Source organism: Lampetra planeri, chromosome 31 (assembly GCF_965212315.1).
Source record: "Lampetra planeri chromosome 31, kcLamPlan1.2.h2, whole genome shotgun sequence".
NCBI lineage: Eukaryota > Metazoa > Chordata > Hyperoartia > Petromyzontiformes > Petromyzontidae > Lampetra > Lampetra planeri.
Window position 1 is genome coordinate 11,410,824 of NC_136137.1, and position 13,901 is coordinate 11,424,724.

The window sequence follows — 13,901 nt, forward strand, 5'->3', positions numbered from 1 at the left end:
CATCAGCCACGTGGCTGATGGGGCTTCGGCACACCGTCGGCCAGCGGTATGCGGAGTGGGGAGCGGAGGGCTGACGGAGGAGCGTGCACGGGGTGCGCGCGAGGAGACGCTGGTCCGCTGTCAGGACTAGCGGGGTGCGAGAGGGAGCGGAGGAGCTGTCGGAGGAGTGCGCGTGGGCGCGCGCGAGAAGACGCTGGTCCACTGTTAGGACCAGCGGGGTGCGAGGAGGGAGCCGACGAGGGAGCGCGTTCGGGGCGCGCGCGAGGAGACGCTAGTCCGCGGTCAGGACCAGCGGGGTGCAAAGAGGAAACGAAATAAAAGACCAACGGAGACCAGCAGTGCTTGACGAAGTCTTTTATTACACTGGAGTCAGAAGTGGACTTTTTCAAGGCAAAATGACATCAAGGAAGATGGCCGAGCACTTAAAAAAGCGTAACCCACTTGTTACGTCTTCCGACGACGAAGAGGCGGCAACCCAGAACCGGCTGACCCCGGGCTCCGTGGTCCCGGTTATTGCAACCATGGCTGGTGTTTCTTCCGCACCAGTGGAGGACATCAGGCGTGCTGGAAAGACGGCCACCAGCACACGTCCTCCAGCGGCCACGTGGTAGGCCGCCGCCATCTTGAACATCGCGGCGGAGAGGCGGCCGGTCTCTGCCATCTTGGAGGCGCCGCGTGGTGTGCATCCTGCTGCTGATGCAGCTGTTTTGCGGGAAGGAGCCGCAAGGAGAGGACGCCGATGCTGCTTCACCACCTTCAACGAGAGAGCGCCAGAGCCATGGGGGAAGCTGCCATTGCTGCTGCTGCCTGGGCGGGAGCACTCCCGCCCTGGCTCATGTGCGAGACACCGGAGCAGTCGCAAGAGGACGCTGCGCTCACCGTCCGAGTTCTTCGAGGCGTCTCAAGTCAACACCCTGCCGTCCTCTGCTCGCCGCAGCCCCCGGGCGAGTCGTGATGATACACACCCGGCCCTAACACACAGACTGTTTTACCTGGTGGGCCGGAGGCTCACGGAATTCAGGAGTAGGGGTTCCGTTACGTTGCAGCGAACAGTGAGACCTGGCTAGCATGGGGCAGGGATTCCCCTTGCGGGTCCTCCAGCGGGAATGGCCACGGACTTGTTCCGCTCAAGCGAATGGAATATGGCCTAGGTTAGCGGGATGCGACGGGTTCAGGGTGATTGCTAGGACGGCAGTGAGGACACATGCTGGATAGCGGGTTCAGCCTATTGGTGATAGTAAGCCTCAGTTGTTCAGAATGCATGTTGGGGAGTGCGACTCCATATCGTCAAGATATTGGCTAGGGAACATTGCCCCATGGGGGGTCGATGGGGTCTGGCCTTGCCAAGGGATGAACCTTCCCTTGTCTGTAAAGCATCAGACTATACGATGCTGGGGTGTGTCTATTGGTGATGGGATAGTATGGGATGGAGCGTGGCTGAGTCGTTGCGATGTGCCATTGTCTCGTCCCCGAAATTGCACTGGTCGAGTGGATGGCCAGTGGACGTTGCTGTGGTTGGACGACCACGGTTAGGGCGAAGGCAAGTTAAATGTTGCTGCTGGGGAGCGTTGCTCTCTCCACGCGAGGGTGTGCGGCCGGGGGCTGTGTTGAGAGTGACAGTGGGTAGATGCTGTGTACGTGAGATGTCTGTGCTGGTCCTCAAGGGAGGACTGCTGATGGGCAAGAGCAGGAAAAATGTTGTTGTCACGTGCAAATTATATTTTTTATTTAAAATGTAGATACTGGGGCATCCCCCAGGTGCGACTTCTTGCTGGATATAGGGATCGACCTGATGTGCGTTTCGTCATGCTTTGCCTCAGGGGGTTGGGTTCTCCTTCTCGTCACAGATCTTCGGCGCCTGCCACGCTGGGTATCACCGGTTGTGCTAACCGGATGTGGACTTGAAGGGGGAGTGGAGCACCTGTTCGTCACTCCTGCTCTACCAGTTGTTCTCTGAAGTTGGACTTGAGCCAGGCGGATGGACCAGCAACACGGACACGCTCTAAGACACCGCATTCCTGATTTAAGCGCGTCTGCCATTATTGTGTGTCGGTTACCGTTGTTGTGCATTGCCTTCCATTCCTTAATTCTTTCTTGCTTGTTGCACGGAGGACGGGCCGGTGTTCCGTACCGGATCCTAATCCCTTCCCTTTCGTTGATTGTGTTCATCGTTTTTGTGCTCTCCGTTGTGTCGGTTGTGATTCCTGAATGTGTTGCCATCGCTCGCATTATTTTATCCTGTTTCAGCCGGGACGGTTGGTCTTTTACATCGTGGGGGGGGGGGGAGGTCATGTAATGCGAGCGTAAATGGGGTTTGCTGCTGGGCTCTGGCCCAATCACATGGCCCGGGGTATTGGGGGGCGGAGCCCAGTATGGGGGGCATGCGGGAGGGGCTGCCGTTCACCTCGGGTCCAATTGGAAGTGAGGTGAATGGGGGTGGAGCCAGCAGGGCAGTATGGGAAGGCTGTATCTGATGATCCAGAAGGGGAGGAATCAGGATCACTTTGGAAACAAGATATAGGGGGGAGCCCAGAAGGGATCGGGGTCAGTTGTTGGAGTGAAGAAGCGGGACCACGTTGGGTGGCCGCCGCGCCATCAGCCACATGGCTGATGGGGCTTCGGCACACCGTCGGCCAGCGGTATGCGGAGTGGGGGAGTGGAGGAGCTGATGGAGGAGTGTGCGTGGGGCGCGCGCGAGGAGACGCTGGTCCACTGTCAGGACTAGCGGGGTGCGAGAGGGAGTGGAGGAGCTGTCGGAGGAGCGCGCGTGGGCGCGCGCGAGGAGACGCTCGTCCGCTGTCAGGACCAGCGGGGTGCGAGAGGGAGCCGACGAGGGAGCGCGTGCGGGGCGCACGCGAGGAGACGCTGGTCCGCGGTCAGGACCAGCGGGGTGCAAAGAGGAAACTAAATAAAAGACCAACGGAGACCAGCAGTGCCTGACAAAGTCTTTTATTACACCAGCATGAAATGTGCACGGTAAGGCTTTGTAATAAATAAATAAAAACCTTGAATCGTACCTTGAGGTTGCTGGAAAAATACACCATGACGATTACCACCAGAGCGAGGAGAACAAATATCTTGATCTTGATGTCCATTGCCCTGACAATAGCTCTCGTCCAAAGATCACTTAAGGGAAAGAAAGAAACCCATCTATAAGCAATAGAGATCGGAGGCTCACACAACAAATACCCCGGTACAAAATGTACACACATACATGTACATGCATACAGATACATACACACGTACATGCACATCCATACAGATACATACACACACTCGCGTACAGACACGCATCAAAGACAAAGATCCCCCGTATAGCCTTAGCAGACTGTTTTGGCAAGTGCTGTTAGCGAGCACCTATGAAGGCCAGAACGGCACACGAGGGGGTGGGTGGCCAACACCACTCCCAACCGCCTTTGTCTCTCCAGCAGCGATGTTTTTACGCACCGCACCAGATCATTATTTGAGGCTGAGTCGACCTATGGGAGGCCCAGGACCGGTTCATATAATCATCACTGGGGCTTGGCCGTGAGCAGGAATCGAACTCGGGTCGCCTGGTTCATATCGCAGCGTAGCGCTAACTGCTACATTACCGCTCGCCAGACACACGTACATACATACATACACACGCGTACATGCAGACACATGCACACACGTACATATACAGACACATACACACACATGTACGTATACACACGCACACGTACACACAGACACATACACATGCATACACACGTACATACAGACACATACACACGTACATACAGACCCAAACATCCACATACACACCTACATATAGACACATACACACGTACATACAGACCCAAACATCCACATACACACGTACATATAGACACATACACACGTGCATACAGACCCAAACATCCACATACACACGTACATATAGACACATACACACGTACATATAGACCCAAACATCCACATACACAAGTACATATAGACACATACACATGTACATACAGACATATACAGACACATACACACGTGTGGTGCCACGACCGCGGAGCAACTCTGCAAGCGCCGCGACTCCCTCCTGGCCCCCGCACTAAACACGCCACCCGCACGCAGCGCACCCACGTAGTAGTGTCCTGGCGGGGGTTGCCTTGCACATCGGGTTTTAATCCGAAGGGCCCCTAGGAGGAGAGTCCCACGGTTTCCCGGTGCCAGGAGATTGGCCGACCCCCACAGGACAGGCTACACTGCGGTGCCCCTAAATTGGCTTAAAATTGTATGGGCGACAAAAGAAGAGGTTCCCTGGGCCAACCGCAATGAGTTACTCACAACATTTGGGGGAGGACGGAGGGTAGAATATTAGGCGTAAAGAGCAAAACCGAAGGCTCAAACTACTGGGCACGGGAGAACAATGGGTAAGGGGCGGAAAAGAGCAAAAAAATGAAGACACGAACTAAGAAAACGATGGGTGGAGGCGTAATGGACGCTCCAGGTGCGGGCGGGGCATCAGTTGTAAATCGAAAGGTAGGCACGTGATTGGCTGCACGAGACGACGCCCCCCCCCCCCCCCTAAGGCCTTTAAAGTTTAGAGAAAAAAGGTGGGAGCCCCGGGACGATTGAGTCAGTTGTCTACAACCTCCGGGCCATCACGACTCACTCCCTGCCTGCCGTCCTGCCTCTTCAAGCCACTAACAGCATCGGGGTCCCAGGCGTGAGTGCGAGCGCAGGGCTGCAGCGTGGGGGTGGTGCGAGTGATTTGAGCGTGAGGCGTGTGTCTTGAACCACACAAGCCGCCGTCGTTTGCGCATGCTTGCGCTCGCGTGCGTGTTTACACAGCGCGCTTTACGCAGCGCGTTTACACGATAGAAATGCGTTAACGGTGAGGCGCGCCCATTGCCCTGTCCCAGCGGATTAAGGCTTATCCATCCGGGGGGTAGGTGTGCATATTCATACCGCCGCCATTTCTGTTGATCAGCGCTGGGCATGTGCTGGATAACCTCGGCGGTGGTAAGCGCTCACGTGCAGCGAGTTTCCACAGCGCGCTTTACGCAGCGAGTTTGCCTGTTTGCATTACGCTGCCGGGTCCTCCGGGGGCCGTAGCGCTGGCCGTTGGGGAAGCACGCACCTATATATATATATTCATACAGCCGCCGTTTATTTTTGGTTTACATTAGCATTGCGGGCACGCGGATTAGGGCTTAACGACCAGGAGGGGTGCGTGCATAGTCATACCGCCGCCGTTCCTTTTGGCCAGCGCCAACTTTGTGTGGGGAAAACGCGCCCGCAGGGACGCGCGCGTGCACGCCTCCGTGTTCAATCTTAATTTTAGAACTTTCGTGACTGCAGGAATTATTATTTGTTTCTTTCGGTTAAGTCACGTCTAAAGATAAAATAATAAATTAAATTAAATAATAGAATACGACATTTCGATTGCAACACAAGCAATCATCATCAGGTATAATGAAATAGCGACATAAAATCTAACCAGAAAACTATAGACAGACATATTAGCAGACAGATATCACCAAGATACATAGCGAGAGCAACACAGGTAACAGAGAGGGGTGATCGTCTCTGTGTGGTGGCCTTAAATAGACAGAGGGGGGCGGAGGCAGAGAGAGGGAGGAGGGTTAGAGAAAAAAATTAGCATATCAATGAGTGGTCAACAGACGTGGTGCTGCGAATGCGATGGCACGGCAAGCAAGCCTGAAAATCAGGAGAAGGACACACTAAAATTAAATAACCTAGTAAAATATCGAAATGTAATGTAATACAACACAGAGGGTCGGTCAACACACAATTAACGCATAGCCTGATTGATTACGTATTTCAAAGATTGCTAAGTTAGAATTTAAGTGTGAACAATCTAAAGAGAGGACACAGGCAGAGAAAACAAGTCGCCAGAGAGAGAGAAAAAAGATAAGCTTAAAACTTCCCCGTAGAAGTGGTTCAATCTTATTTTTAGAACTTTCGTGACTGCAGGAATTATTATTTGTTTCTTTCGGTTAAGTCACGTCTAAAGATCAAATAATAAATTAAATTAAATAATAGAATACGACGTTTCAATTGCAACACAAGCAATCATCATCAGGTATAATGAAATAGCGACATAAAATCTAACCAGAAAACTATAGACAGACATATTAGCAGACAGATATCACCAAGATACATAGCGAGAGCAACACAGGTAACAGAGAGGGGTGATCGTCTCTGTGTGGTGGCCTTAAATAGACAGAGGGGGGGGGCGGAGGCAGAGAGAGGGAGGAGGGTTAGAGAAAAAAAATTAGCATATCAATGAGTGGTCAACAGACGTGGTGCTGCGAATGCGATGGCACGGCAAGCAAGCCTGAAAATCAGGAGAAGGACACACTAAAATTAAATAACCTAGTAAAATATCGAAATGTAATGTAATACAACATAGAGGGTCGGTCAACACACAATTAACGCATAGCCTGATTGATTACGTATTTCAAAGATTGCTAAGTTAGAATTTAAGTGTGAACAATCTAAAGAGAGGACACAGGCAGAGAAAACAAGTCGCCAGAGAGAGAGAAAAAAGATAAGCTTAAAACTTCCCCGTAGAAGTGGATCAATCTTAATTTTAGAACTTTCGTGACTGCAGGAATTATTATTTGTTTCTTTCGGTTAAGTCACGTCTAAAGATAAAATAATAAATTAAATTAAATAATAGAATACGACGTTTCGATTGCAACACAAGCAATCATCATCAGGTATAATGAAATAGCGACATAAAATCTAACCAGAAAACTATAGACAGACATATTAGCAGACAGATATCACCAAGATACATAGCGAGAGCAACACAGGTAACAGAGAGGGGTGATCGTCTCTGTGTGGTGGCCTTAAATAGACAGAGGGGGGCGGAGGCAGAGAGAGGGAGGAGGGTTAGAGAAAAAAATTAGCATATCAATGAGTGGTCAACAGACGTGGTGCTGCGAATGCGATGGCACGGCAAGCAAGCCTGAAAATCAGGAGAAGGACACACTACAATTAAATAACCTAGTAAAATATCGAAATGTAATGTAATACAACACAGAGGGTCGGTCAACACACAATTAACGCATAGCCTGATTGATTACGTATTTCAAAGATTGCTAAGTTAGAATTTAAGTGTGAACAATCTAAAGAGAGGACACAGGCAGAGAAAACAAGTCGCCAGAGAGAGAGAAAAAAGATACGCTTAAAACTTCCCCGTAGAAGTGGTTCAATCTTATTTTTAGAACGTTCGTGACTGCAGGAATTATTATTTGTTTCTTTCGGTTAAGTCACGTCTAAAGATAAAATAATAAATTAAATTAAATAATAGAATACGACGTTTCGATTGCAACACAAGCAATCATCATCAGGTATAATGAAATAGCGACATAAAATCTAACCAGAAAACTATAGACAGACATATTAGCAGACAGATATCACCAAGATACATAGCGAGAGCAACACAGGTAACAGAGAGGGGTGATCGTCTCTGTGTGGTGGCCTTAAATAGACAGAGGGGGGGGGGGCGGAGGCAGAGATTGAACCACTTCTACGGGGAAGTTTTAAGCTTATCTTTTTTCTCTCTCTCTGGCGACTTGTTTTCTCTGCCTGTGTCCTCTCTTTAGATTGTTCACACTTAAATTCTAACTTAGCAATCTTTGAAATACGTAATCAATCAGGCTATGCGTTAATTGTGTGTTGACCGACCCTCTGTGTTGTATTACATTACATTTCGATATTTTACTAGGTTATTTAATTTTAGTGTGTCCTTCTCCTGATTTTCAGGCTTGCTTGCCGTGCCATCGCATTCGCAGCACCACGTCTGTTGACCACTCATTGATATGCTAATTTTTTTCTCTAACCCTCCTCCCTCTCTCTGCCTCCGCCCCCCCCTCTGTCTATTTAAGGCCACCACACAGAGACGATCACCCCTCTCTGTTACCTGTGTTGCTCTCGCTATGTATCTTGGTGATATCTGTCTGCTAATATGTCTGTCTATAGTTTTCTGGTTAGATTTTATGTCGCTATTTCATTATACCTGATGATGATTGCTTGTGTTGCAATCGAAACGTCGTATTCTATTATTTAATTTAATTTATTATTTTATCTTTAGACGTGACTTAACCGAAAGAAACAAATAATGCCTCCGTGTTCGTTTTTGTGTGGTGGTGTACGGGTGCATGGGGGAGATAACCCACTCACTCACCCATCCACCCACTAATCCACCCATTCACCCACTCACTCACAATTCACCTACCCACTCACCAACTCACTCAACCACTCACCAACTCACTCATCCACCCACTCACTCAATCATCCAGTCACCACCTACTCACCCACTAAGCCACTCATCCACCCATTCACCCACTCACCCACTCACTAAATCACCTACTCACTAAATCACCCATTCATTCACTCACTCATCCACCCACTCACTCACTCATCCACCCAACAACACACTCATCCACTCACTCAGTCAGTCATCCACTCACTCACTCATCCACCCACTCACCCACGCACTCTAAAATCATAAGTCAGAAGTGGATGTCTTATTGATTTACAAGAAGTTGTCCCCAATTACAAATGTATAGGCATTGTAAAGTTACCGTCGCACAAATATTTTAGCGACTTCAATAACAGTCGGCTTTAATGAGGATCCACTCACCCATTCACTATGCCACTCACTGATTCACTCACCCACTCACTCACTCACTCATCCACTCAATCATCCACCCACCAACACACTCACCCTCCCACTCACCCACCCACTCAGTCAGTCATCCACCCACTCACTCACTCATCCACCCACTCGCTCACTCATCCACCCATTCACCAACAAACTCCAAAATCAGCAGTCCGAAGTCGATGTCTTGTTGATTTACAATGACCCCAATTACTAATGCATATGTATTGTAAAGTTACTTTCGCAATCAAACATTTTAGCGATTTTAAGAACAGTCGGCTTTAATGAGGATCCACTCACCCACTCACTCTGCCAATCACTGATTCACTCACCCACTCACTCACTCATGCACCCACCCACTTACCCACTCATTCACCCACACACTCGCTCTCCAACTCACTCGTCCAACCACACTCACTGACTTATACTCTCTCACTCATCTACCCTTCTTCACCACTCACCCAGCCGCTCACTCACCCACCGACTCACCCACACACTCACCCACCAACCCACTCACCCTCCCACCCACCCACTCACTCTCCAACTCATTCACCCATTCACTCCCTGACTCACCCAACCAATGATTCGCCCACGCATTCACTCATTTATCCACCCATTCACCCACTCACTGACTCATTCACTGACTCATCCAGCCTACTCTCTCATTCACTCACCAACCAACTCCCCCACTCACTGACTCACTCACCCACCCTCTCACTGACTCACCCACCCACTCACTCACCCACTCCCTCACTCATGCACCCACACACTCACTGACTCATCCAGCCACATTCACTCACCTGCCCATTCACCCACTCACTGACTTGCTCAATGACTAACCCACCCACTCATTCACTAACTTACTCACCTACAAGCTGACAAACTCCCTCACTCATCCACCAACTCACTCAGTAACTCATCCACCAACTTACTCATTCACTCATTCACTCACTGACTCACCCACTGACCCATCCATTCACTAACTCACTCACCTACTCACTCACAGACCTACTTTCTCAGTCATCCACCCACTCACTGACTCACCCACTCACTCACTAACTACCTCACGCATCCACCCACTCATCCACCCACTCATCTACTCACACACTGACTCATCCACTCACCCACTTCGTTAGTCAGTCGGCTTTAGCGACGGCACCAGACGTGGCATGAATGAAGCCCTAACCTTGCATTTGCTCGTCAAGTAGACAACGCGTTGGCAAAATCTTTTTACTCTTTGGACCTGCGTGATGGATTGATAAAATTGTTCCGGAATAGTCCGTTCAAAGTGTATTTTACAAAGGCGTACGTTAAACCAAGGACCGATTAAACTTCAATCGCTTGTTAAAACCCCTCAAACCCCTCCCCCCAGGGGTCATTGATGTATGAGCGGCCCACCCAATCACTCACTGATTCTCCCAATCACCCACTCACACAGTCACCCACTCACTCATTTACCAACAAACATACTCACCCACTCACTCACTCAACCACACTCGCCCACCCACTCATTAATTAATTCACCCACTCAACCACTCACTCACTTGCCCACCCACTCGAGCAATCATTCACCCAATCACGCACTCAATCATTTGCACACCCACTCAATCACTCATTCACCCATCCACACACTCGCTCACTAGCCCACTCACTCATTCACCCACACACTCCCCCACCGAATCACTCATTCAACAAACCAACACAATCAAACAACCACTCACTCACTCGCCAAAACACACTCAATTACTGATTCAAACACCCATCCACCCACTCACTCATTCACTCACTCATTCATTCAGCCAACCACCCACTCATTCACCGACTCAATCGCCCATAGATTCACTCACTTATTCACCCATCATCACACTCAATAACCCACATACTCACTCGCCTACACACTCACTGATTCACCAACCCATCCACCCACCGATTCAATCATTCGTTCACCCACTCACTCATCCACTCACACAATCACCCACTCACCCACTCGCACACCTATTCAATCACTCATTCACCCACACACTCAATAACACACCCACCCATTCACTCACTCGCCCACCTACTCACACACCCACTCACTCATTCAGACACCCACCCACTCACTCATTCAGACACCCACCCACTCATTCACCAACCCACTAACATACTCACTCATTGGCCCACCTACTCATTCACTCACTCACTCACCCACTCGTTCACCAACTCACTATTCACCCACTGACACACTCACTCGCTCACCCGCTCACTCACTTATATACTCACTCACCCACCCACTCGCCAACCCACTCATTCATTAACTCACCCACTCAAGCACTCACTTACTTGCCCACCCACTCGATCACTCATTCACCCACTCCCCCACTCAACCGATTTCCCACCCACCCACTCCCTCACTCATTCACCCATCCACAAACTCACTCACTCGCCCACTCACTCATTCACCCACTCACCCACTCACTCACAATTCACCTACCCACTCACCAATTCACTCAACCACTCACCAACTCACTCATCCACCCACTCACTCAATCATCCAGTCACCACCTACTCACCCACTAAGCCACTCATCCACCCATTCACCCACTCACCCACTCACTAAATCACCTACTCACTAAATCACCCATTCATTCACTCACTCATCCACCCACTCACTCACTCATCCACCCAACAACACACTCATCCACTCACTCAGTCAGTCATCCACTCACTCACTCATCCACCCACTCACCCACGCACTCTAAAATCATAAGTCAGAAGTGGATGTCTTATTGATTTACAAGAAGTTGTCCCCAATTACAAATGTATAGGCATTGTAAAGTTACCGTCGCACAAATATTTTAGCGACTTCAATAACAGTCGGCTTTAATGAGGATCCACTCACCCATTCACTATGCCACTCACTGATTCACTCACCCACTCACTCACTCACTCATCCACTCAATCATCCACCCACCAACACACTCACCCTCCCACTCACCCACCCACTCAGTCAGTCATCCACCCACTCACTCACTCATCCACCCATTCACCAACAAACTCCAAAATCAGCAGTCCGAAGTCGATGTCTTGTTGATTTACAATGACCCCAATTACTAATGCATATGTATTGTAAAGTTACTTTCGCAATCAAACATTTTAGCGATTTTAAGAACAGTTGGCTTTAATGAGGATCCACTCACCCACTCACTCTGCCAATCACTGATTCACTCACCCACTCACTCACTCATGCACCCACCCACTTACCCACTCATTCACCCACACACTCGCTCTCCAACTCACTCGTCCAACCACACTCACTGACTTATACTCTCTCACTCATCTACCCTTCTTCACCACTCACCCAGCCGCTCACTCACCCACCGACTCACCCACACACTCACCCACCAACCCACTCACCCTCCCACCCACCCACTCACTCTCCAACTCATTCACCCATTCACTCCCTGACTCACCCAACCAATGATTCGCCCACGCATTCACTCATTTATCCACCCATTCACCCACTCACTGACTCATTCACTGACTCATCCAGCCTACTCTCTCATTCACTCACCAACCAACTCCCCCACTCACTGACTCACTCACCCACCCTCTCACTGACTCACCCACCCACTCACTCACCCACTCCCTCACTCATGCACCCACACACTCACTGACTCATCCAGCCACATTCACTCACCTGCCCATTCACCCACTCACTGACTTGCTCAATGACTAACCCACCCACTCATTCACTAACTTACTCACCTACAAGCTGACAAACTCCCTCACTCATCCACCAACTCACTCAGTAACTCATCCACCAACTTACTCATTCACTCATTCACTCACTGACTCACCCACTGACATACCCATTCACTAACTCACTCACCTATTCACTCACATACCTACTTTCTCAGTCATCCACCCACTCACTGACTCACCCACTCACTCACTAACTACCTCACCCATCCACCCACTCATCCACCCACTCATCTACTCACACACTGACTCATCCACTCACCCATTTCGTTAGTCAGTCGGCTTTAGCGACGGCACCAGACGTGGCATGAATGAAGCCCTAACCTTGCATTTGCTCGTCAAGTAGACAACGCGTTGGCAAAATCTTTTTACTCTTTGGACCTGCGTGATGGATTGATAAAATTGTTCCGGAATAGTCCGTTCAAAGTGTATTTTACAAAGGCGTACGTTAAACCAAGGACCGATTAAACTTCAATCGCTTGTTAAAACCCCTCAAACCCCTCCCCCCAGGGGTCATTGATGTATGAGCAGCCCACCCAATCACTCACTGATTCTCCCAATCACCCACTCACACAGTCACCCACTCACTCATTTACCAACAAACATACTCACCCACTCACTCACTCAACCACACTCGCCCACCCACTCATTAATTAATTCACCCACTCAACCACTCACTCACTTGCCCACCCACTCGAGCAATCATTCACCCAATCACGCACTCAATCATTTGCACACCCACTCAATCACTCATTCACCCATCCACACACTCGCTCACTAGCCCACTCACTCACTCACACGCCCACTCACTCACCCATTCACCCACACACTCCCCCACCGAATCACTCATTCAACAAACCAACACAATCAAACAACCACTCACTCACTCGCCAAAACACACTCAATTACTGATTCAAACACCCATCCACCCACTCACTCATTCACTCACTCATTCATTCAGCCAACCACCCACTCATTCACCGACTCAATCGCCCATAGATTCACTCACTTATTCACCCATCATCACACTCAATAACCCACATACTCACTCGCCTACACACTCACTGATTCACCAACCCATCCACCCAACGATTGAATCACTCATTCACCCACACACTCAATAACACACCCACCCATTCACTCACTCGCCCACCTACTCACACACCCACTCACTCATTCAGACACCCACCCACTCATTCACCAACCCACTAACATACTCACTCATTGGCCCACCTACTCATTCACTCACTCACTCACCCACTCGTTCACCAACTCACTATTCACCCACTGACACACTCACTCGCTCACCCGCTCACTCACTTATATACTCACTCACCCACCCACTCGCCAACCCACTCATTCATTAACTCACCCACTCAAGCACTCACTTACTTGCCCACCCACTCGATCACTCATTCACCCACTCCCCCACTCAACCGATTTCCCACCCACCCACTCCCTCACTCATTCACCCATCCACAAACTCACTCACTCGCCCACTCACTCA

The 13,901-nt window shown here is 49.8% G+C and overlaps 2 protein-coding genes across 4 annotated transcripts in view; both read right to left on the bottom strand.

Annotated features, from left to right (window-relative positions):
• LOC144729029 (indian hedgehog protein-like) overlaps positions 1-13,901 on the bottom strand; it is a 119,898-nt gene that overhangs the window by 49,866 nt on the left and 56,131 nt on the right. The window lies entirely within an intron of this gene.
• The window catches only part of LOC144729224 (NXPE family member 4-like), a 35,658-nt gene that overhangs the window by 20,783 nt on the left and 974 nt on the right, over positions 1-13,901 (bottom strand). The window contains exons 1-2 of one of the 3 annotated variants that reach the window (XM_078609304.1): positions 9,782-10,287; positions 3,018-3,126 (exon numbers count right to left, since the gene is read on the bottom strand). In XM_078609304.1, the coding sequence (XP_078465430.1) occupies positions 3,018-3,095 (78 nt within the window). In that variant the 5' untranslated portion in view covers positions 3,096-3,126; positions 9,782-10,287. Of the gene's footprint in view, positions 1-3,017; positions 3,127-9,777; positions 10,288-13,901 lie in introns of those variants that run through there. The other 2 variants (XM_078609303.1, XM_078609305.1) reach the window with 2 other exon arrangements.